This window comes from Oculina patagonica, chromosome 11 (assembly GCF_052425735.1).
Source record: "Oculina patagonica isolate OP01 chromosome 11, crgOcupat, whole genome shotgun sequence".
In the NCBI taxonomy this organism is placed as follows: domain Eukaryota; kingdom Metazoa; phylum Cnidaria; class Anthozoa; order Scleractinia; family Oculinidae; genus Oculina; species Oculina patagonica.
Genome location: NC_135768.1, coordinates 17,261,166 through 17,286,242, shown reverse-complemented (window position 1 = coordinate 17,286,242; position 25,077 = coordinate 17,261,166). Strand labels below are relative to the sequence as shown.

At 40.3% G+C, this 25,077-nt stretch overlaps 3 protein-coding genes across 3 annotated transcripts; 1 reads left to right on the top strand and 2 right to left on the bottom strand.

The window, feature by feature from the left end:
* Nucleotides 1–1,545: 1,545 nt before the first annotated feature.
* Nucleotides 1,546–19,929, bottom strand: LOC144629700 (histamine H2 receptor-like). Its single transcript, XM_078487923.1, has 3 exons — nt 19,104–19,929; nt 13,289–13,297; nt 1,546–1,728 (listed from the first exon to the last, which is right to left on the bottom strand). The coding sequence occupies exons 1-3, from the start codon at nt 19,911–19,913 to the stop codon at nt 1,546–1,548; spliced, it is 1,002 nt and encodes a 333-aa protein (XP_078344049.1). The 5' UTR covers nt 19,914–19,929.
* LOC144630896 (uncharacterized) lies at nt 8,991–11,027 on the top strand. Its single transcript, XM_078489263.1, has 3 exons — nt 8,991–8,999; nt 9,342–10,039; nt 10,991–11,027. The coding sequence occupies exons 1-3, from the start codon at nt 8,991–8,993 to the stop codon at nt 11,025–11,027; spliced, it is 744 nt and encodes a 247-aa protein (XP_078345389.1).
* Nucleotides 19,930–23,533: 3,604 nt separating the features above from the next.
* On the bottom strand, nt 23,534–24,544 carry LOC144629699 (adenosine receptor A2b-like). Its single transcript, XM_078487922.1, has one exon. The coding sequence runs from the start codon at nt 24,542–24,544 to the stop codon at nt 23,534–23,536; it is 1,011 nt and encodes a 336-aa protein (XP_078344048.1).
* Nucleotides 24,545–25,077: the final 533 nt, after the last annotated feature.

Sequence of the window (25,077 nt, the reverse complement as noted above, 5' to 3'; positions counted from 1 at the left end):
ATAGTTATTAACATCAAGGGTAAACAACAAATTTCTCCTTACAACAACAATACATTGTCAAACAGACAGGTGATGATGACGATGAAAATCATCAACTAGGGGATCAGATACTGCATTTGAACACAATGAACTTCTCACTAACTTTAAAGGGAAGATTTAATACTAGGGCATTCCACAAGTTGCTCAAGATTTCCCAAAAAGTTGCCCGTTATTTCTCAAAAAGTTGCTCAAAAGTTGCTCCAAAAATAAAAAGAAGTTGCTTCTGATAATAAAAGATGCTCGAAAGTTGCTCCAAAAAATCTAAAACGCTGTATCTAATCAAGAGAGTTTCTCTAAATATATGCTTATTTCCCTTTGAGGGTAAGATTTCTAAGCAGTTTTATGCAATTTTACAGAAAAAGAAGTATCGAAATAATATATTAAGGGGAAAATTTGTTAAATAACAAGGATTTCTTTAAATGAGAAAAATCGTGCATATCGATGACGTCATGTTTGCTGACGAGTTTTGTGATGTTTTAATGCAGAATGAGCCGAAAGTTAAAAAGTCTTCAAATGTTCCTCGAAAGTCTACGGCAAACTTCGTAAATCTTCGGAAACGTTCGTATGGCCTTTGAACAACACTCGGATAATCTTCGGAGAAAAGAAAGTTGCTCGAAATATGAAAAGTTGCCAAAAAGTTGCCGAGCAACTTGTGGAAAGCCCTATCTAAGGGCCTCTTCACATGAGCCCGGTTTACGAGCTGTCTCAGTTACCAGGACGGATTTTGACCTCTGTTCATATGGAAAATTTTAGCCCGGTTGACGGGGATAAAATTCAAGAAACGAAGGCAAAATAGCGACACATAAAGTTGCATCTTTCGCGACTATCGTAGCTTTATTGACCCATGTAACTTTATTAATAAAGCTAATTCGCATATTTCTGAAGTGGAAATAGATCCAAGGCAAAATTAAACCATTTGGACCGCCCAATTACGAAAGGGAAGCTATTTTCTCAAAAAAAGTTGCGTCCCGGCGACCGGGCTGGAGTGTTCATATGGGAAAATATTCTTCCCGGTTGTCGAGATCTCGGTTGCAGAAACCGAGATATCGGTAACCGGGCTGGCCCACCTTCTCATATGAACACATCCAAAATTTTACAAGAAAATAGGAGTGAGCCGAGATCTCGGTACCTGGGCCAGCCCGGTCAACCGGGATCATATGAAGAGGCCCTAAGACGGGACTAAAGCAGGGCCGTAGCTACCAAGAGGCAAGACGAGGCACCTGTCTCGTCTAGATTTTAACCCAATATGTGTTAGAAAAAATACTTTGAGGTTGGAAAATGATCCCCAGTTGAACCTGATTGATTTTTTTGAAGAAATACCTCATGAAAAAGCTGAAAATAGTGTCTCTGAGCTTCTTGTTTTTCATTTTTTTTTCTTTCTAGGCCCCGCTAGCGGCTAGTGCCTTCGACACTCGCGACTTTTGCCTCGTCTATGTTTTAACGAAGAAGTCTGGTTACGGTCCTATAAAGGTGCCAAATGTGTACACCTAAACCTTAGCACCAGAGCTATCTTGTATCTAACTCCACGTCTTCCTGCTTCACATTCTTAGGATGAAGTTTCCTAAAAGTTTGTTTCGCGCTTTCGCGAAGCTCGGCCACTCGCCAGAAGTAAATCAACGGATTTGCTGTAGAGTTTGCAAAAATGACCACAACGGCAAGACAGTGAGCCGCCGATGTCCTCATGTCTTCCTTCGATTGCGAAGTGTAACGGTAGAGTTTTTCTTGTGTGTGCGATGGGGGAAACGGGCGAACTCTGAACTTGAGTTAACGAGACAACTGCGACGATAATTGCGGGGAAGATTAGACTCAAATGGGGCACTCGCTTGCAAGGAAGAGCCGTTACACTCTTGGGTACCGGGATCTAACCACGAACTGAACGGACAGCAACAGCAACAACTCAGCTTGGTTCCAACAGCGGTTTATTCTTCTAACTTCGTAATCGACGATGTAATCAAGAGATGTAATCAAGAGATGTAATCAAGAGATGTAATCAAGAGATGTAATCGAGAAAGCATTACAAGTGCGGTTGTTTATATACGATTTGTACAAGCGTCTATTGTTAACACACACATATACAGGAGTGGTTTTGGCACAAATCGAGACAACTCGCTCGGCTCGCCCGGGCTCGCCTCGCTCCTTGTCTCGATTAGTGACCAAAACCACTCCTGTATATGTGTGTACAAAAATAGCGAGCGGCAAACAAAAATCTCTGCGGCTTGAGCGCTCAAAAATATCAAGCTGAATTGCTGTGCCAGAATTAATTCCTATTGAACAAATGCCCAATAAAGATAAAATGGGAAAAGGAAGGAAATCAATCATATCAACATGCCCAAAAAAAATCTCAAACAACACAAAAGAACAAGACATTATGCGTCCTAATTACCATAAAAATGCAAAAAAGGAAAACTTTTTCATAAGAGAAGAAACCATCGAATTGTTAAAATCAGTTGACAAAAAGCTTCTTGCAAACTTTTTGACAAACAACGCGTGTTAAAAACATGCAAATCATTGTCTGACAAAGTGCAAAAACGTTTTTTTGACTGAAATTTTACAGACACAAAAAATGGTTGTCCAAAAGAGAAGACATCAAACCGGCTGCTTCGCGAAGCGAAACATGAATAATTAGCCGTAATGTATGGTTACCCCGCAAGCAGAAACCGGAAAACCCCCTGACGTGTATATATTGTCATGCTTGGTCAAGCAGGAAAACTTTTAAACCTGCACTAGGATATATATTTTTTTTGGCGTATGCCTTTAACGACTTAAAATGCTATTCTCCTTTCAAGCAGGAGTAAAAGTTTGGATAAAATAAAGCAAATCGCATGTGTTTTTGCGAATTATTTATTCAACAACAATATAACTCACATGCAAATATTGAGCTGAGAACTTTCTAGCACATAAAAGAACAATATAAGATCACGGTAAGTTTATTTACCAAGCGTCATTACTATTTTTAGTTAATAGGTTATTTCCCGATGTAATGACGTCTTTTGTGACCAATCACAGTTAAAATTATAACTTTATATTATTCACATAAGCTTTTTTGTATTACATAAGCAAGCATGGCCGAAGTATAAAGACGTTTATCAAACCTTCATTGAAAAAGAAGCAAAGACACAGCTTACGGACATGAATCATTTGGAAACGACAAACGAGGGTCCGATTATAATATTTAACATCAGCTATTCGTGCCTTCGCTTCACGAAACCGAAGCAATTACGGACAACAATCAGATGCTTGGTCGCGTGAAGTTTTATTGCAATCGGTTAAGTATATCGGAAGCTTAAAGACGTTTATCAAACCTTTTTCGATCAAAATTAAGAAGATTTAACTCAGTTTATCGAAATGATTCATTTGTAGATGTCTAACGATAGCCTGATACAACTAAAGCGTTTTGCCGAACTTGACAAAAATCGGCCAAGTTACAAGCCTAATTGGAATGCAAATGGGTTACGCGTAACCCGAATTGACCAAAACTTGTCAAGTCATCAAAGGACAGACGCCGCGCTGCCATAAGATGTCCGCCGTTGTCAAGGAACAATTTACCTTGGATACCGTGGCCATGAATGTCCGCCGTTGTCAAGGAACAATTTACCTTGGATACCGTGGCCATGAATGTCCGCCGTTGTCAAGGAACAATTTACCTTGGATACCGTGGCCATGAATGTCCGCCGTTGTCAACGAACAATTTACCTTGGATACCGTGGCCATGAATGTCCGCCGTTGTCAACGAACAATTTACCTTGGATACCGTGGCCATGAATGTCCGCCGTTGTCAACGAACAATTTACCTTAGTTACCGTGGCCATAGATGTCCGCCGTTGTCAACGAACAATTTACCTTGGATACCGTGGCCATGATGTCCGCCGTTGTCAAGGAACAATTTACCTGTCCGTGGCCATGAATGTCCCCGTTGTCAACGAACAATTTACCTTAGTTACCGTGGCCATAGATGTCCGCCGTTGTCAACGAACAATTTACCTTGGATACCGTGGCCATAGATGTCCGCCGTTGTCAACGAACATTTAACTTAGCAACTGAATAAAATTATTTTTTACTTTGCACATCTGTTTTGTTTATTGATTGCTTATATATTAATAAATACAACGGCTCCCAAGCAAAAAAAAAAAAGTCAAATAACCCCCCGCTCTCACCTAAATAAATGCGTGTTACCCGTCTTTCGCTGGCGGCCGCTAAAATATTTTGTCGCAGTCAGAGCGTGACAGGCAGGCTGAGGGGGATTTGGACTTTGGGAAAATCAGAATCGTGGATCGTGGATCGTGGAAAAAAAAGAACACAGCCTCAAATGTTATATTTATTTTTTTGCACACTCAGATGAAATCCAGTGTTTATTTTCTCAAATCTGATTTCGACTCGGCTGCAAGACGTTTTTTTAATTTCTGCAGTTCTTGTTTTTTTATCTCCTGTCTCAGCCGTTCAATGTCAGGACTTCTTTGCTTTTTACTTTCTTTTGGAAGTGTGCCCTTACGAAATATTTGTTTTTGAATCTCATAACTCTCTTTCTCATTAAGAACGCTCTGAAACTCAGCATCTGTTATTTTGCCGTCAACAAGAGATTTGGAAAGAATTCGGTTGACGGTATCAAACTTTGACATGGCAAGGGCCATGATTTTGCAGTGCTTAATAAGTTTGGGCTCGAGTTTTTTGTAAAAACCGGTTAAAACTGCAGCGCTGGCACCGAACGTAGCAGCGACTATGCCAATCGGAAGAGCCGCAGGTAAGCCAATCCCTGTCATTGCAGCACCAACCCCCCCTGCTGAAAGGGCACCAGAAACGCCACCAGCAATGAAGCAAGCGTAGTTGATAATTGTCTTTGTTCGCTTGTATTTTTTTGCAACCAGCCGATAGTGGTCAACTTCTTCGCTTAAATATTTCAAAACTTCATTCGCTTTTTGCAAACGGAAGTCATTCTGTTGCGGCAGAACAGGATATAAAGTTTGGGTTTCCGCGTGTTTTACGCTGTTTTCTTCGCTAACACCATAATCAGGGGCACTCGGGAGAACATTAGCAGATGACATGGTCGTATACATAAAATTTTATTTTTGTATTTAATTTAATTTAATTCCAGCTCATATGTAAGATTTGTGCCGTTAAAATCGAATGGGTTTCCATTTTCATCTCTAATCGAAAGAGTCAGAGATGATACATTTTCTTCAGCAGAAACGTCGCGCAAGACGTTAAGATGTGTATTTTGGTAACAAACTTTTTCATACGGTTTTCCACGTATGTCAAAAAACGCTAAAAGGCTTGTTGGCTTACCATTTAGCAAGCTTTGTTGCTTGTCGATAAGGTCACAGTCGATAAAGTAATTTTTAGGATTTGAAACATTATTTATCTCAAATGTTTCAAAATATTCTTTTTCAATGCTTGCGTGATTCTCAAACCCAGGCAAATTAAAGAACTTAATAAGACTTTCATTTAGTCCAATAGTTTTTAAATTGGGCTCTTTTGCTCTTATTATCAAAGAACGACCTGTAATGCCTTTTGTTACAGAAAACATGTTTTTCTCTGGAAATCCTTTTTCAAAAATACTTCCAATGTCATCGAGTGAGTAGTTTCCTTGCCGTATATAACGCGCCTTCTCTTCCTTGTTCGCTTGTTTATAAAAAACTATTCCATCCTTTTCCAAACTATTCCAGCTGTTGTAAAGAGAACAACTTAAAAGCCGGATATAGCTTGGTTTTGGAATAGGCTGGTCAAAATAAACAGTGTGAGGATTTTCTGTTGTGGTGACAGTGAGCACAACCATCTTTATAATTATCTTTTGAAAAATAAATCTTTAATATAAAATGGCTCCGCCTATTCCGAGAGCTGATGACATTTCTCAATCAATTTTTCTTGATTCCAAAGAAAGAGATTTTATGAAGTGGATGAAAACCCCAGAAGCAACTACAATTTCTGAAGCGGCAAAAGACAAGGCATGGAAACCTTTTCTTGCAAAATATCCAAACGCTGACCGAACAAAATTTGTTGCACAGGTTGAGTTCGCGTACAACCACACAGCAACGGCAGACATTTATTACAAGGCAGAGCAAGGCCATTTGATAAATGTTTTTGGCTCTGACAGCAAATATTGGAGCCCAGAGATGAAAAAAGCACTGGGGGTGAATCAAATTTCAGGCGGTTTTCCACAACAGCTGTCACCAAGCGGCGCAAAAGGCGCATCTTTACCAATTCCCGCGGTTGGATTTCACGAAGCCGCACCGAGTTTGAAAAAAATATTTAACAGCAAAATCAACATCTACGTCACACCAGATCAATATTTCACAACGAAATTAAGAGAGATTTTTCAAAAAACAAAACTGAAGCATACATCAGGAAAAGAGTCAAAAAGGTGGCTTGCTAGCCCAAATATTGGCTACTGGCCTCAACAACTTAACTTTGCTGTCTGGTGCGCGACAACAGGCAGTGGGATAAGTCGTGAAATTTTTGATGAAGAACACTCAGCTCTCAGTTTGCCACCTGTTGTGCGTAATTTTTACCTCTTTCACGTTTATTTCACAATCAGGCGAATATTGTTTCAGATGGGTGGAATTCAGAGCGTAAGCGCCTTGCCAGGCGACCCAACGTTTAGCCAGTTCGACAACAAGTACGACGTGGCTTCGTATAAAAGAATATGCGCTGAGTTCGGTGTCGACCCGTCAAGCGATTTTCGTTTCACAAGAGGTGCCAATCATGGGCTTGGTGATGTTTATATCTGGTTTACTAACATTGGACCAAAAAATTCTGGAGCAAAATACCCCGATTACGATAAATTTTCGGACGAAGGGGGAGCTGCAAGCAAGGGTAACTTAATTCAATATATCGAGCCAGACGACGCTGCATATGCACAGGCAGACTGGTTTTGTCCTAACGCCGCAGAAGGGCTGACTCAGGCAGGTTTGTCGAGAGTAAACCAGTCGATAGAGGCTTTTGTCTACTGTATTCTGGGTTCGCAGGTCAACGTTCGAAGTAGCATACTTGGCACAGGCGGCCGCGCAAAGGAGGCTCAAAGTGAGTTCCTCGTGTTGGTTGAAGACGCTATAAGGCAACCAGATCTGGCAAAGTCAGTTCAAAGATACCAACTTTCTATCGATGAAGCGAAGGTTCGGCTTAACCTTGCTGTCTGCCCTGGTGCCTGGCTGATGCCTGGTAGTATGGTGATAAACACAGAAAGCGTTGTCGGCTACAACAATCAGCTGAAGCAGGCTGTAGCAGGAATGAAAATAGGATTGAATAATGATGTTAATAAATCAACAAAAAAAGCAGCTCTTAAACTGATGGCCGGAGGACCATCAAAGGTAAACCCACCAAACAGCCACCCTTCAAATCCTATACACAAGGAGTCACAAAGGGACACAAAAAAAACTACGGCACCAACGAGCACCGAAGGTGCTGAAGCTGAAAGCGCGCAAAGCGCTAAAGCTACAAAGGTTGAAGTCAATGATACACACGAAATAAACAAAGCAACTATCGCTGTTGGTGCGGTTGGAGCTGCAGCTTTGCTCTACGCCCTTATGCGTTAACGTCTCTTCTTGATGTATCTTTCAACAAGAAAAGCAACCGCAGCAAGTATAAGCAGCCAGGTGTGCTCTGCAAGAAAGCTAATTACTTGACCAGCGGTTTTGAAAAGAAAGCTCACAATCGAGCCAATAAGACCGGGCAGAGCTGATGCCACCTTTGAGCCAACATCACTTAAGCCTTTCCCCAACGCTTTGCCGGTAGCCTTCAAAGAGTTTGTAATGGCACCAATTACAGCACCAATCGTGACACCAGCAGCAAGAAAGATTGCTGTTACTGTCACGCCATTTTTTTTGAAGATTTCTTTGATCCTCTCACGAAGTGGAAGCGCTCTTTCTCTTTCTGCAATCTGTGTTTGCAAACGTGCGAGCTCCTCGGTTCTTTCAGCAACTCTTTCTTCCGCGGCTTGTTTGTCAGTGGTGGAGGCATTCTCATCATCTATAATCTTTCTGTCTTCCGCATTTTGGCGCTCCAGTTCTGTTTTTTGTTCTTTTAGTTCGTTGAGGGCTTCTGTGTTCATTTTTTCTTCAAGTTCTCTCACGGTTTCATTTAATCTGTTATTTTCATCTGTGAGCTTCTGAATATCTTCTTTTAATTTTGGCGTCTGTTTTGCTGTTTTGCTTATTTGTTCCAGTTTCTTTCTTTTTTCTTGATGTTGTTTTTCAAGGTCTTTCTTTTGCTGTTTTAGTTTTTGAATTTCTTCTTTATCCAAATTACCATGTTTATCCTCAAGAGCGGTTCTCTGTTCATCAATTTGTCTTATTTGGTTTCTGATTTCTTCCATGTCATTTTTAACTTTTTCCTGTTCTTGTGCTAGAGAAACAGATTGTTCCAGTGCTTTTTCTTTTTCGGCCAGTTGTTGTTGAACTTCTTCCTTTAATACAAAAATGGACTTTCCGAGTGCATTTTTTATTTCTTTTGTAAGACTTGGATTTAGCTGTTGTTCACCACCTGTACCCCTTTTGGTGGTGAAAAGGTCATATGATTTTTTACCAGCTCCGACCATTTTTACTTGTAATCCTGCCCTTTATGACTGTAAGAGGCTTCAAGGTTTGTTGATGAGCTTTCTGGAAATACCCCTTTTAGAGCATTCCATGCCTTTTCGCTCATTGATTTCGCACTGCCAAGCAAAGGTGTTTCGTCGTAGGAGGTATCAGGCAGCCCGCTCTGTTCGTGCTGCATTGTTTGCATTTCATGTTCTTCACCATCATGGTAGAATGTTGATGCCATATTTGGCTGAAATCGCCCGGTTGTGTTGACCTCTTGTTCATCATCATCATCATAACCGTCATTATCACCGTCATGGTCAAGATCTCGGTCTAAATCAGGGTCCTCGTAGCCAAAATCACCACCACCTGTTGCCATCGCGTAATTATATATATATATTTTCAATTTAAACTTTTCAATTTAACAATAAAACCTTTCGAGTGATGGCTGCTGTTCAAGAAAACCTTCGACCGGGACGCACAGAGAAAATACTTGGCGCACTGAAAGCCGAGCGCGCTGTAAAACGAATCACTTTTGACCGCACTGAAGCCAATCCAGAGGAAACTCTGTATGTTTCGGTGCCAAAGCTGAACGAAAACGAGGTCATTGTGCCTGGCTCGCTGGCGCTGCGCTTCAACATCGACTTGAGCGGAGGCCATGCCAACAACTTTCTGGTTGACAACGTCAGCCGAGCTCTGGTCGACAAGTTTGTTGTAAAGTACGAAGGCACCGTCATGCAGGACACGGTTGGCTATGACATCTACAAAATATTCGAAGATTTTTCCCTTTCGCAGGAGGAGCGCGACGACAGGGTGCCAGAGGGCATTCAGAGCGAGGACCTCAACAAAATTCGCTCAAATGCTGGCGATAAGAAAACTTCAGGAGTCGAAGCAGAAAAAAAGCTGAATGAGCTATATGGAAATAAATACCGCATCCGTCTGGATCACCAGATTCTAACTGACCACGGAGCATTTTATCCACAGGCACTATACAACGATCTTGTTTTCGAACTGAAGCTCGCGGCAGCCGAACATGTTGTCAGAGGCTCAGATGCAACAAAACTGAAATACAAGCTGACAAACATACAGCTGGAGTACGAAATGATAAGAAGCAAGGAAATTGCAGATGAGGCGTTCAGCGCTTACTCGGGCGGCAAAGAGTTCGCTTACGACCACATCCAGCGTGCCGAAGTTGTTACTTTTGCAAAAGGATCCGACACACGTCTGAATCTTAAGGTCAACCCTCAGAGGAGGTCCCTAAAAGGTATCTTGCTACTTTTTATAGAGCAATATGCCAAAGGTGCAAGGATCTCGGAAAAGTACATTAACCCAGACCTTACAAAAGTAAGCGTCACTGTCAACGGCTCGCCAAACATGCTGTACAACAACGGCATCGAAGGAATGGACATATGGGAAGAAGTTAAAAGATTCTACATGAAAGAAAAAAATAAAACGCAGCACATGACCCTGCAAAAGTTTTACACAGAAGACAAGTTCGGCCTTCTGATTGATCTGCGTTCCATGGCTGACCACTCGATGCACGGAAGCGGCAAGCGCCTTGTGAACACAAAGGACGGTGTCCAGCTTGAGCTAGAGAGGAAAACAAGCGGCTCAGGTAATTTGAACTGCCACATTTACGTAATCAGCGACGCCCAAATGAATATAATTGGCAGGCAGTTAGAATCTGTGCTTTTATAATATAAGAACGCAAACGAAGTTCTGTTCTGAAATGGATCCTGCCAATATACCCTTCAACGCCCTCATTGTGGGACCAACAAACTCAGGAAAAACAAGGTACGTGGTCAATCAGCTTTGTGGCCCTTTCCGAGGCAAGTTTGACTACATCGTGCTCATATGCCCGACTTTCGCGCACAACAAGACTTATTATCGCTTTGCTGAGGAAGATCTTCGATTTTTTGTTTTCATTTGCGAGCAGCACGAGGTTGAATCTTGGTTAAAGCTTTCAAGATTTCTTTTTGAGGGTGCGAACACGCTTATCATCCTCGACGACTGCGCTGCTTCTAAAGATGTGAAAGGGCGAACGGGGGAGTTGGTGAATCTTGCTTTCTCTGCTCGCCATGCAGGCTTGAGCGTGTGGGTGCTGACTCAAAAAATGACAAGCATTACAGCCTCATTCCGCGAAAATGTTGCGGCAATCGTTTTCTTTTACACCCCCTCTGCCAAGACCACGAAGGCAATCTTTGAGGATTACGCTGGCGAACTTTCCCATGAAGATTACAAAGAAGTCATTTCAAAGCTGAAAAAAAATAAGTTTTCGCATCTTGTTATTTCTCATCGCCACCCTTACGGCACAGAATTTTTTTATTGAACATATTTTTTAGAGTAATAAATGGCTGACCCGTTCGCAACTTCCACCGATATCACTGCAAGTGAACGAATTATGTTAGAAACGTCCGTAATGGAATTGCTTGAACCTGAACCAGGCAGTATGCCGTCAGAGATGCAAGCAGCGGGACCTGACATTCCAGCTTTACGTGAACAGCTTGCAAGACTTGTTTCAACAGGCAAGTCTAAAGAAGCAATCGGTGTGCAGCTAACTCACGATCAGGTAAAGCGCTTGACCGACAAAGACGTCGAAAAGTACTTCACGAGGTACGAAGCGTATGTTGGGGCCAAGACCACAGAAAATCTTATCGACAGCGCGCTCACTCTTTTTACGAAAGCCGCAAGTCTGTTCGTGCCCTTAAAAAATATTGAAGCTTTGCAAAAAGAGCTTAAAAATGACTACATCATCAACAACGAGCTTTCCAATCTTGTCGGCGGTTTGTCTTTCAAATACGGCAAGTTTCTTCTCCAGCTTCTGTTGCTTTGATAACGGCAAAGCACATTGATTACAGCACAGCACCACAAGCGACTCTAGAAAGCGAGCATAAAGATCTTCCTGAGTAAATTACTAAGCAATGCTAAGAAAATGCTAAGTAATTACTGAACAATGCTCATTAAATGCTGACCAAAAAAGTTTGCTAAGCATTTTTCATTTAAATATATTATTTTTTCTAATAAATGGCGGACCCTGAAACACAAATACCGAGCGAACCTGCAGTTGTTCAAGAAAACGTTCCACAAGTCACTTCAACAACTCCTGCAACAAAACCTGCCAAAAATCCAAAGCGAGTGGCTGCTGGCAAGCTTGCAGCTGAAAAAACAAAACAGGCTCGTGAAGCACAGAAAAAAGCTGCTGTCGAGGCCGCTGCCATAATTGCAAAAGAAAAGGAAAAGAAATCTGCGGCTGCTAAGCGAAATGTAACTCCACCCGTAACGGAACCAGCTCCGACCGAGTCTCCGCCGGAATCCAGCGGTCTAAGCACAAATCAATGGATCTCTTTGCTGGGCATTGGCGTTGCAATTATTACAACTTATGTCAAACGCGAAGACATCAAAGCCTTTATCAAGAGCAAAACCCACCCAGCCAAAGGCACGGCACCAGAACCCGAGCCAGCTCAAGAGGCTCCTGCAGAGCGGCAGCGAATCAGCGCATCATCGAAAATTCCGCAACCAAAAAGAGGAATTCGTCCGATGGATTAATAAACTTTCAATTAAATATTTTTTCATCATTTTATAATAAAATGTGGAAAGTCCCTGACATCCAACAGTTTATGTTAACCGTTGCTGCAGTTTCAACGGTTGGCTTGGTTTGGATAAATTTCACGGAAAAGTGCGTCAAAACAATCGTTTGGATTGCAAAAAACCCAGATATTTTCGTGAAAGTGCGCGAAAGCGCTCAAGAAGAAGGGGAACAATGAATTTTCAATTAAATGTTTTTTTTTTAATTTTATACTGAACTAAGTTCTACCGTCATGTCCGACAACAAACTCGTGAAAACACTCATGGATGCAGCCACCATTACAGGTCTAGCCGCCGGAATCGGCTGGGCTGCCAAAAAAGTTGTGAAAGAAAACTTTACATCCGACCCAAGCAGCAGTTTTATGAACTATGTAAAGTTCACAGCCGTCATGACAGGCAGTCTTGCACTAAAACAATATCTCGAGGACCAAAAAATCCTCCCAACCAATTAAAAAAAATTCGCATAATATAAGAACAAAGACACACAATGGCAAGCATCGCTATTATGGCTGGCGGAGCGATCTTAAACGCCGCTGCTTTCATTGGTGGCAACTACCTTGCTCGCGCTTTGGGTGGTGGTGATGATGCTGCTTTGAAAGAAAAAGAAAGACACGACAAAGCTCTCGAGGCTTACCAGGCAGCTTACGCGAAATACTCTCGCGACCGCACCAAGCTCCTCGACTGGATACAAACCAACGCGGAAATAAAAGAGCAGGCCAAACAGAACTTCACTAACACTGACTACGCTTTCAAACTCTACAACCAGGCACATCCTGACAAGCAAATGATTCCTCCAAAAGAGCCAAAGTTTTCTGATTTTTATCAGCCAAGCGAGCAGCAGAAACAAGGTGAACTTATGTTCGTTGGCGCTGGCGCGCTTGCACTTGGGTACGCTGCCTTTCGGTTTCTTTAAACTTTTCTTTTTTTCTTGTATACGCATGGATGCAAAGATCTCGAAAGTCTACTATAGCCCCCAGGGCTATTGGAAAGGAATTGCCGCGATAAAAAAATTAGCCGAGGCTGCCAAGGTTTCCGAAGATGCTGCTAAAAAGTGGCTCGTTAAGCAGGCCCTTTGGCAGATCTACCTTCCGGCACCCCGATACGTTCCTCGCCCAAAATTCGATGTTTCTACTCCTAACGCGGTCCACCAGGCGGACCTTCTTTTTCTGCCACACGACAAACTGCCGCGAGGGCGAAAAGTTTACAAATACGCGCTGACTGTTGTTGACGTTGCCAGCCGTTACAAAGAGGCCGAGCCTTTGACCTCCAAAGATTCAACTGAGGTTGCAAAAGGTTTTCAGACAATTTACAGGCGAAGTGCACTAAAATGGCCACAGATGCTGCAAGTTGACCCCGGGCGCGAATTCATGGGCGCTGTTACCAAAGAAATGGAAAATCACAAAACCTATATTAGGCGCGGGCGTGTTAACATCCACAGAGATCAAGCCATTGTTGAACGTTTTAATCAAACACTGGCAGAGCGCCTGTTTGGTTATCAGTACGGTGTCGAGTTGACCCTGCCATCTGGCCAGCGGTCGACAGCGTGGGTAAAAAGGCTACCCGAAGTTGTTGCCGCTCTGAACAACGAAGTAACCAGTCTTACTTGTAAGAAACCAGCTGCCGCAATCAAAGAAAAGGCTGTTTCGTCAAAACCGTCCTCAAAATATACAAGACCTGTTGGCAAGAAAGAAAAAAAACTCCCCTCTCTCATTAATGTGCGCTATCTCTACCAACCTGGTGAGCTGGAAGGTGGTGTAAAAAGGGCAACAGATCCGATTTGGTCATTAAAAGTCTACAGCATTGAAAGGTCTGTTACTAAACCTGATCAGCCAGTGCTTTATTACTTGCACGATGGTCCCAAGCGCGGCTTCGTGCGTGAAGAATTGCTTGTTATTCCTCCAAATACACAGTTACCACCAGAAAAGCTATAAACGTTCTGTTTATGTCGGCTTATATCCGTAAGCATTTGTATGTATCCCATCATCCGCTATCCATCGCTTTGAGTCAAAAGGCGACAGCGAGACCTTGTTGAGATGCATTCCGTAAATCTCATGACCCTCGCTTCTAAGTATGTTCATTCCATGCCACAGCTGCTTTGGTCCTTTAAGCGCTTCCTTATACTGTTCATGCATTATTTGCTTCTTGACAACACACTTTTTTACACCCTTCGCTTTTTTTATTTTTTTTTCGTCCACCTTTATCGTTGACTTTTTCTGTCCCGTACAAAAGCAATCTGATATAAAGGTTTCGGTAAATTTGTCGTTTATTTTGTCCAAAAACTTTTTTTCACTTTTTACATCAGTCATTATCGAGTATATTTTTTGTCCCGTACAATCACACTCTGATATGTATGTTTCGGGAAATTTGTTGTTTATTTTGTTCAAAACCTTTTCACTTTCTACATCAGTCATTATCGAGTACATTTTCGGTCTAAGACAAACACACTCTTTTATTGGGTTTCCTGCGCATTCGTCTTTCATTTTCCCCAAGACCTTTTTGTTTTCGTATGAATGGAGTGGATGCTCTTTTCGGTAGTCGCTTGTATCATACAGAGTTTTGTTACATTCGATGTCTGTGTAAATATCTTCTGTTTCGATCTCGAGCAAAAGGCTGTCTGTGTCTGTATACAATAGCTCGCATCGTTGTCCGTATACCTTTTTCAGATGGTTGTAATAAAAATCGTACATGAGTATCTTGCTGTTGTCAAGGATAGTCATCCCTGTATAGACAGGCTTATTAAGAAACAGTTTGCTTTTGCGCATGTCAATCCCGACCAGGTCGTTTGAAAACATTACATGCCTTGAGTACAATGGGCTGGCAACCATTTTTCTTATTTTGTTTGTTTCATTGCTTCGCACTATTTTTATGTCAACACGGTTACGCAGGTTTTCCATTGTTTTTCCGAAAACTGAGTTATTCATGAGCTTGTAAAAGTTCTTTTCAAAGTCGTTTTTCGCTTTTTTCCTGAATTCTGTGTTCATCCGGATGTACGGCTCCATCCAACATTCCTGTTCGAACTCTAACACCCTGTGTACATGTTTTAGTTTCATTCCCTGTTTCAGATAAAACTGCAAGTTTCGATAATGTACAACGTAATTACTTTTGTCCTCAAGAGTCAACACGAGCTTTTCACTGTCAGGTGGATCCATATCAAGGTCATTTATTAATTTTTTTTGGTAAGGAGAAAATAAGTCTTTATCTATTTTCTTTTTCTCAGGAGCTAAAGGGTAACTGTTGTGCTCTTCATGCAGTTCTGCAGGGTATTCGAGGTCTACCTCCAATATCCAGCCGGTTTTTGCAAACTCTTTTTTTCTCATTATTTCTTTTTCATTCGGCATAACTCTTTTCCATCTAAAAGCACTTTTTGGCAGTGGCTTGCTCATTGCCCACCCATAAAGGTTGTTTGCATCGAGGTACATTATGTATTTTTTTGGCTTGCTTGGATCGTAGCCTTCAACATAATGATTGTTTGCCTTGGCATATCTCTTGCTTACCATGGAAATACCTCCTCTTATTCCCCTTTCGACAAAGAGATGTATTTCTGAGTCTGTAAGGAGCTCAAGCTGCACGCCTGTCTTTTTCAAGAGTGCGTCCCAAGAAAGGCCAGGCGATGTAAAATAGTGAGCTGGATCGAGGCCATACTTTTCTTGGCATATGTTTCGAAAGTTCTCAAAAACATCAGCCAAAAGAGTTACGTCAGTTTTAACGTACAAATCGTGGTAATCTCCAAGAGTTTCGCATCCAAAAGTTTTCCACACACTTTTTGCATGCTCGTATTCTTCGTCAGTAATGTGTTCATCGTTTAGCTTACTGTAAAACTTTTTTTTGTCTGGCAAACTTGTTTCTTCAAATCTTTCCCATGAGTCCATGTACTCGTATGGATAAACCCCCTTTTTGTAAAGAAGTTCTGCATTTTTTTCTATTTCTGCTTTTTTATGATTTTCTGATTTTTTCCCAAATTCTGCATTTTTTTCACTGTTTATTTTTGATATGACTTTTGTTATTTTCAATGACTCCTTCGGTGTTGCGCTTACAAGTGAATCGAGGCTTCCTTGTAGAAAGTTTAAGCTGTCAATAAAACGCAGACCACCAAATGAAAATGTAATGTATTTCTCCATGTTGTTGGCGACGCATTTCACCTCTTTCTGTGTCGCTTGCGACAGCTTCGACATCGCTTGCATTAAATGGTGTGCATCATAGCCCCTCAGGTTGTGAAATACAACTGGTATTTGGTCCGTTTTTGGTTTTATTCGCATTTTCAGGTTGCATGCGTTGTGCGCGGCTCCGCGGTACTTGCCTGTGATGTGGCAATGATCCTTTACAACATCTCTGAAGTTTTTCTGAAGTAAAGGTTTGCCACAAAAGAAGCAGTTTTCCTGTTTTTGTGCATCTTCTTTGTCTTCTTCTTCTGTTAACCTTTTTAAGAAAAAATTGTAATATTTTTGTTCGTATTCACAATAAAAATGTTTTTTCTTTTCTGTGTAGAAACATTTTTTATGAGATTGGCCGCAATATTCAGGTTCTGCATATTCTTGTTCGATTTCCCAAACTGGCAGTGAGTCTAAAAAGTAATCTTTTATCAAACTTTTTTCACAAATATGGCAATCAGTTGCATTTTTAAATTTTACCCAATCTTCTGAAGTCATCACAAGAGGTTTTGGCAATGACAAACTATTTCTTATTGTTTTCTCTTCCTCTTGAAGACAGTTCAAAAACACTTCAACAGCATTTTCACCTCTGTAAACCACTGGTCGTTTGTTTCTGCCATCACTCCTTACAACTGTGTAAGCAAAACCACATGCCTCATGCTTTTCTGTCTTTTCTGTGTAGCTTTTTTGTTTGCTTTCTGGGCCACGCTCGCGGCCTTCAATCTTTCTTATCAATGCCTCAAAGTCGGCATATATCACGTATGGCGCCCTCATCTGTTTGTTATGATTTTGGAAAAAAAGGGTGTTTTCCCCATCTTCCGGCATCTCGATCCTTGTCGGCCTGCCGTTCATGCCATTGCAATATTTTTCGTGGTTCTCGAGCAAGTCCGCTCTTGAAAAACCGGTCAAGCACATCATGCAAAAGTGTTTTTTACAACACCTTTTGCTCTGATCAAAAAGTAAAGCGCTTACTCTTTTTACATAACAATAGTGCTGAATTTCTTCAGACTCAATTAAAATAAAGTTTATACGAGGAATTGTTTTTTCTTTTTTGCTTATTCTGTGCACAATCACACGATTGTCTTCCCAGCCGAACACATTTATTGCGAGGTTTATGTTTTGTGCCTCAAGCTTGTCAATCTGTTTTACAGGCGTTGGAAAGACAATTCCTTCATAGTTAATTCCGTCGTTAACCGGATATTTGCTTGTTCTTTGCAAGTTTTTTCCGTCTCTTGGTGGGAATAAAGCAGCTCTTAGAGCCCACTTCAAACATTCGTTATCCCTGTTTCGCACGTTAATGATTGCTTTCTTGTTTGCCAAATTGGCTGGGAGGGGTAAGTAAGTTCCTCCTTTCAATGGCTGATAGCGTGCAACATTCAAGTACGCTGCCATTATTCTTTCAAGAACCCACCCTGAGCCCCGCTCTGACCAAGCCTCAATTTGGCCCTTTGCTGTTTCAATAAATCTATCGAACTCTTGTTTTATCTGTTGTTTATTATGTTCGTTAAAAACGTGCGGTTCTTTTTCTTTAAAATAATGCTCCATCTCTTGTGTTAAACCAGTCTCAAAATTTTCTTTTGTAAATTTTATTTTCATCTCAAAACTTACTTTTACGCTTTTCAAATCTCTTATTTCATTCTCTACCAAATCAATAAACTTTCCTTTTGTTTTCTTTTGAAATACAAAAAGGTCTTTGCTGGCACGGCCACCCTCTGGTATGGTCATTTTCCACACGCGTAGCCATTCGTTAAAATCGGATTGGGCCAGTAAAAAAGTTTCGTTTCTTTGAGTTTTTCTTTCAAATTCACGAATTTCCTTCAAGAGTTGTTGCAAAACTTCTTGCGAATAACTTGCAGCAGACATCTTGTCTTATATACTAAGAAAAAATATTTGTTCAATAGGAATTAATTCTGGCACAGCAATTCAGCTTGATATTTTTGAGCGCTCAAGCCGCAGAGATTTTTGTTTGCCGCTCGCTATTTTTGTACACACATATACAGGAGTGGTTTTGGTCACTAATCGAGACAAGGAGCGAGGCGAGCCCGGGCGAGCCGAGCGAGTTGTCTCGATTTGTGCCAAAACCACTCCTGTATATGTGTGTTTAACAGAGTATAATAAATGCGCTAACACCAAGATGTGAAAAGTAATATAAAGTCCTTTGAGAATAGCGCAACCTAATAAAAATTCTAACTTAACTTTCCGAGTTTATTGTCAAAAGTGTTCGTTGCTTGGCGGAGGAAGTTACAACTAAAATAACACTAAATTAAAACTACCGAACGAAATTAAAACTAGTGAATAGCTAGAAAGTGTTAACGAGCGGTTTCTTGCCGACCGATCTCACCTCTAGTAAATTAAGTAACCAAACATTAATTAAAGAAACTAGATGTGTCAGCAAATGCATTCACAGTTAAAACACGATGAGTCAGCGACCAACAGGTTGTTAATTACTCCTATTCAAGTGAATAGCAGAGGCGAGATCGGCACGAGACTCATTTAGTAAAGTAATCAGAAAACTAAATTAAATACTGAGAAAATGTAACACTTTTTAGAAATGCGACAAGCGCGGAACTCTTAAGTAATTAGCTACGGTAATAACCAAAACAACCGCTATTACTAAAAATAAATAACACAAAAACTTCGGAACTAAAAAGGAACAATCAATTATTTTAACTCACGCCTTTTTATATTAAACGACCAAAATAATAGATCAACAGGTTATTTTTGGCTAATTAGGTACTGTTGGCTTTTATGTGTTTTTAAATGAATAACGTGCTAAATACGGTTTAACATAGAAATGACTTAAATACGGGAAATTCTCCGTAACAGAAGCGCTTATTGCTGTAGTGACGATAAAGGGGAAGTAGCTTAGGAGAAAAGCGCTAATAAGAATAATCATTGTATTTGTTGTGCGTCGATATCGGACCATGCTTTGATGGGTTTGTTGTTGTGAGTCCTGAATCTGTTTGTTGTGCCTTTTGACAGTTTTGTAAATTATAAAATAACACCAGGCGTCAATTGCTGTTATCAAAATGCAAAGGGCAATAAGTATGTGGGTCAGAAGTTTGCTTGTCGCCCAAAACCACAGAAGCGTTATCCACGTAACCCATATCGACCAGTAAATAATCACCGTAATGAACACGCGGGTGTTTGTTATTAACTCGGCACATCGAAGGTGAAAACGCAGGGCGAGATATCGCTCAAAGCTAATGGCTGACAGCGTTAGGAATGAAACCCCATTGAACATCCAACTAGTGTAAAAATGAATAAACACTGCCAAGCAGTACAGTTCCATGTTTCCAAGAAGAAGTGAAATTTCTGCTGCTAGAAAGGAAGGCTGGGTTGTTAAACCAACGAAAAAGTCGGAAACTGCCAGGGAACAGAGGAGAACATTTCTTGGTTGATGAAGCAAGGGTGTCCTCCATATTGCTAAAATGACAACCATATTAAAAAGCAGCGTTGTGAAGCACATTATAAAGACAACAACACAGGCCGAAATTGAAGATATTATGTAAAACTGTGGTAAATCCTTTCTGGCTTCTATATCCAGAAAAGGTTGAAGAGTTTGACAGGTTGAAGAATTAGTCGTCGTATAGTTTTGCGAAGCAGAACTTAATAAATATGTTGCATTAGCCATGATATTCCGTTAACACAGTCTCTGCATCCGTTTTACATAGTATCAATTTGTATTCACGCATTTGTAGAAATAGCTTTTAATTTGCACAGCTTTTAGTAAACAGGTTCGAAACAGCTGCTTTTCAACGATTGGCAGTTTCATGTCAAATGCAAAATTGCGTGGGTTTTAAATTAGCTCATCATTGTCTCTAGTTTCCCTTTCACATGTAATTATAGCTTTTTATTATGTTAGAAGAGTGCTTTCAACAAGCAAGAAACTTTTAAGGAAGAACTTAACCTTTTTAATGTATAAGCCTTCCAGCAGTAGGCTAAAATATAGCAGTTGTGTTTGCGTCTCTCGCGAGTGCCTCGTGAATACTCCTTAAGTAGTTATTTACCTAAAAGATATCGGGGATATTGTTACGCTCTCGACGTGATACGCCTCACGGGATAAAATACGTATGAAAATAAACATTGACATTTATTTTCGATTGCTAATTTTGTTTTCGAGTTTTAACCAAATTCGAGACATTTTTTTATCTTTTCAACTAAAACATCGTGTTAAACGTAACCTTTATTTTGCAGCATTGAGAAGATTGACTGAAGACATAATCATTTTTGGTCAATTATGTGTTTTTCAGTAGATAGGCGAAGCGAACAAGGAAAATACTCAAGTAGGTAATACTTGGTTGTTTACCATTTGCAAAAAAATAAAGAAATTCGGTTGGGAACTTCCGTTTAGGAAACATGTATTCAATTTGAAAACAGGAGAAATGCGGACTGAGAAGTGGAAATGATGCTACGAGAATTTCTATTCGGAACGGAATAAACCAAAAAGTTGTCTTCCATTTACATCGTAACCAGAATTTCTGTTTTATATGTGAATTATATGTCCAGCACCGATTGTTGAAGATAAAGTTCATGTCTCGACAACAAGAAGATAGTGTATTTTGTTGCCGATGGAAGTGAAAATCGGCAGCAAAATGTGACTTTCGCTGCGGTTGCCCTTGCAGACAGGCAGGCGCATAAATTTAGCAAGGCGTCACAACGGTTTATTTGCGTTATGCACCTATAATTAACTAAGCGTTTTTGTTGTCCCGCCAACTGGTAGGAAACTTCACTGCAGGCATAACGGCGATCTTTCATGCCTATTCAATAATTTAGTAATTTTTAAAATATTATTAAATAATATTTTAACCTTAATCAGTACCCAACCAAGTAGTCTTGTGACACTTTGGTGACAGCTTGGTTCCCTTAAATTATTCTACGTACGTTAGAGTTGTTTTTCATTTAACTTATGGATAGTTCCAAAAAGTGAGAAATAAAATAATAATTAGGAATGACCGTTTGTTCGTTTGTCTCACGATAGAATCGCTTTGAGATGTTGATCGCGACGTTTCGACTGCAATACTGCTAGTCTTATATCAGGCGATGAGGTCGATTGTTTACTCGTCGCTATTTATGCACGTTGGTTCGCTGCTATTGGTGCATTTCGACCCTCATTATTATTCCGACCAATGTTTTCTCAGAGGTCCGCTTTGTAGTTGAACGGCTGTTGTGTTTTCTCATCGTAGATATCCATGCTTCAGGAATTTCAATTCCGCTGTCTCTGTTGATGTTATTTGGATGAAGTCTTATTTGGAAACCCTCTTTGACCCTGCGTGTGTATCGGTGATGGTCACGATCGATAAACTTGACTTTATTCCATAAAGGAAAATGACCCGTTTCGTTTGCATGCTCCGAAACTGCGGAGGTTTGTGTATGAGCAAGCCGTATGTCTCTGTCGTGTTCTTTTATCCTGTCTTGCATCGCTCTCCCTGTTTCTCCTATATATACTTTGCCGCGTTCACATGGAAATTTGTAAACGACACCGTCTTTTTTACCTGGTTCTAGGGAGTCTTTCGGTCGCACTAAGGGCCTGTTTATATGGAGGAGAGTTGTCCCTGGTAGGAGGGTTACCCTCCATGCCGAGCCACCCCGGGCGAGAGAGCTTTTCATACGTTTCTTTATAAATAGCTGCGAACCGTTTATATGAGAAATTGCAAAGTTGACTCGGGGGGCAGGGTGACCCTGGGTGGAGGGTCACTCGCTTTGAAGGGAGGGTGACCCTGGGGAGCGAGCCAACTTTTTTCCATATAAACAGTTTGGTTAGTTTTGCCTCGCCTACCAGGGACAAGTTGACACATACGGAGCATGCGCAAACGCTAAAATCAGCAAAAACAAAAGTGCAGATAAATTGAAACGAAGTCGGCGGTAAATTAGTCCAAAAAATGGTCTTGGTCGACGATTCAGCGTTCCTGATTTTAGAAAAAGCAGCCATAATAGATGTTTCAAAACAACTCTCGCCAGTCTTTTGAACCGAGAGGGCCAAGTTTTGGCTCGGTCAACAGGGACAACTTTCTCATCTAAACGCTCGGCAAAAGATGGCTCGGGGGAGAGGGTAACCCTCCTACCAGGGACAACTCTCCTCCATATAGACAGGCCCTAAGTGAGACCGAAGAGTTGTGTCAAATTTAAAAAATCTTTGTTTTGCGATTGGTTTCAATGCTCTATCCAATGCATTAACATGCTTTCTCGTCCCTTTTTTATTAAGAAAAGACCATCCATTCATAGACCTCCCATCAATATCGTTTTTCCGACTTCCTAATATTTTCCAAGTCATTTTAGCTTTTGTAAACTTGCAAACACGTACTTAGCTTTATGCTAATTATGTGTAGGTACTCAAGCTGATTTTTTATTAATCTACCATTGAAGTTCTTAAAAGCCTTTACTCCAAAGATTTGTTATGACAACAGTAGAATTACTAATGAAAATAAGCGAAATAAGACTTCGACGTTTCGAAGCCATCTTCACTTCTAGTTTTACTTTTCAAGTAAAAATGACGGTTGTAGTTTTGTATTTAGAAGGGCGATATATTAAATTCGTAACTAAAACCGTCATTTTAACTTGATAATGGAGTCAAGATGTCTTTGAAACGTCGTGGTTTTAATTTTTAATTGTATCTCTAAATGTTCTCTTATTGTAACAGTAGAATTCACCGATATTTTGATCATCTTCTTGTAAGATCCTTTACCTTTGTTTCATTGAAGAAACAAAAGCTAGTGAAAACATACAAGTTAAAATCATATGCACAAGCACCCTGCGTGAACATCTATGTAAATAAATATGTTCACAAAAGCAATCAGACCATAGTAAATCATCACCTTTTTAATATTTTTAAAATGTAAAACTCCGAGTCGATGGAAGTTAATGCCGTAGCTGTCAAGCAAATGCTGTTTAAAATAAATAGAAACACTGAATAGATCTGCCAGTGTAATATTGCGTGGTTTTCATTAAACAGGAGAAATTTTACACTTATCATTTTCAACTTCATAAAATGCCTTAGGCTCTCAGATTTTAAAATCAATATTGCATTAATGTGGGACAAAAATATATATAATGCATTATTCATCAAGCGCTAAAACATCACACAGTCTTCAAAATTTTATAGTGAATGGCGTTTTCTGTGCTCATAATATTCGCTGGAGGTTTAAGAACTATTTACAAATTCGAAAAGGTTAAAACTTTAATAGAGAAAAAGCGAACGTTGTCGACTAAATAAGGTATCTTCAGGAGTAGTCAATAGTCAATCCTTTTGCTATTTCAGTTGATGCATTTGCATGACATTTTTGTTACTGTTTTAATAACTGCTACTCGAAGTTCACGTAGACGCCAGCAGTATAAAAAGGGATTGATGGCAGAATTAGCAAATAGCAAAGTTGCTGTAAATATCCAAGCTGTGTTCGAGTTTGTGACATAGATATGACTGTAAAAAATCCTGTAAATAAGCCATGGAAAATAACAAAAAATTGTGCAGATGTAAAATACGAAAGTGTTTACTGCAGTTCGGCTTAATGACAGAAGGTTATACGAATTTTCATCAGTTGACACTACCACTGCTTGCTGTTGAGCGAGTATCTGCAACTGATGGCGACGAACGATTCGATATATGCCGATGTAAGAAATAGTAGAAGCTATAATATAAACGCATATTAAGACAATACTAATATAAAAATTTGCCAGTCGATACCAAAATTGAAAACTAGACAGCAACAGGATATGAGTAACCCAAATTATTATCAAGATTAATTTAACACGCCTTGTAGTAACAAACATGTTATACGTCATGTGATATCGAAGTGCCAAAAATCGACCAACACTTATCGCTGCCATTGTCGCGAAGGAAATCCCACAGAAAGAAAATCCCATCGTTCTTGTTACTCCCAGCAGAATAATATCCGATGTAAGCTCTTTGGCGATGTAAATCGGCTGAACCACCAAACCCACAACCAAGTCTGAAACAGCGAGACCACACAGGAGAATTAAGGACGGCGAACGAAGCGAAGACGTTATGGCAACCGCTGCTAACACCATTGCGTTTCCAAAAATTGATATTAGCATCAGTGGCACATTCAGGACACAGTTGACAATCACGATAGTAGTAACACGGGTTACAGTTTCTTTATAATTGTCAAAATCTCCACCATCTGCCGATTCATCCCAAAGCGAAAATGTATGGTTTAGCATCACGACAGATTTTACCAAGATATAACTAAGCAATTTGTCATCCAAATGTTGTCGCCATTCTTGAATGCGTTTCAAACGCAGTGACATGTTTACACCTGAGTTTGTTTGCCGGATTATCAGATTCAGTCTAGCATGCATATAATTTGAGTAATTCCAAACTGTTTTCTTTCAATGCTACAGGAAGATGTTTTAAAACACAAAAACTCACACCTATTACAATTAAACTTGCTAAAGCTGCAGCTTATCATACTGATGTGACAAGATGTCAGTTTTTCCACCTGCAATCGAATTGAATCAAAACAATGTGGAGACTTTTGGAGTGTCTAAATGATGACGCTGACATTAAAATTTGTATTAATAAGCCAATCTACGAAGATTCAAAATTGACTTTACTGCGAAATTGAATTATCTTAGTTATATGTCCGGTTTACGGAGTTTAAGGCCTGCCTCACACTAGCGACATAACGACGAAGACATAACGACATTGAGAATAGATCAGTTTTTTTGTCGTTATGCTTTAGTTATTATTTTTCTGTTATGTTGTCATGTCCTGTTGTAAAATATTAAATTCAAATCGTTGTAAACCTCTACTATTTACTGCTAACCTGGAAAAATTGTCA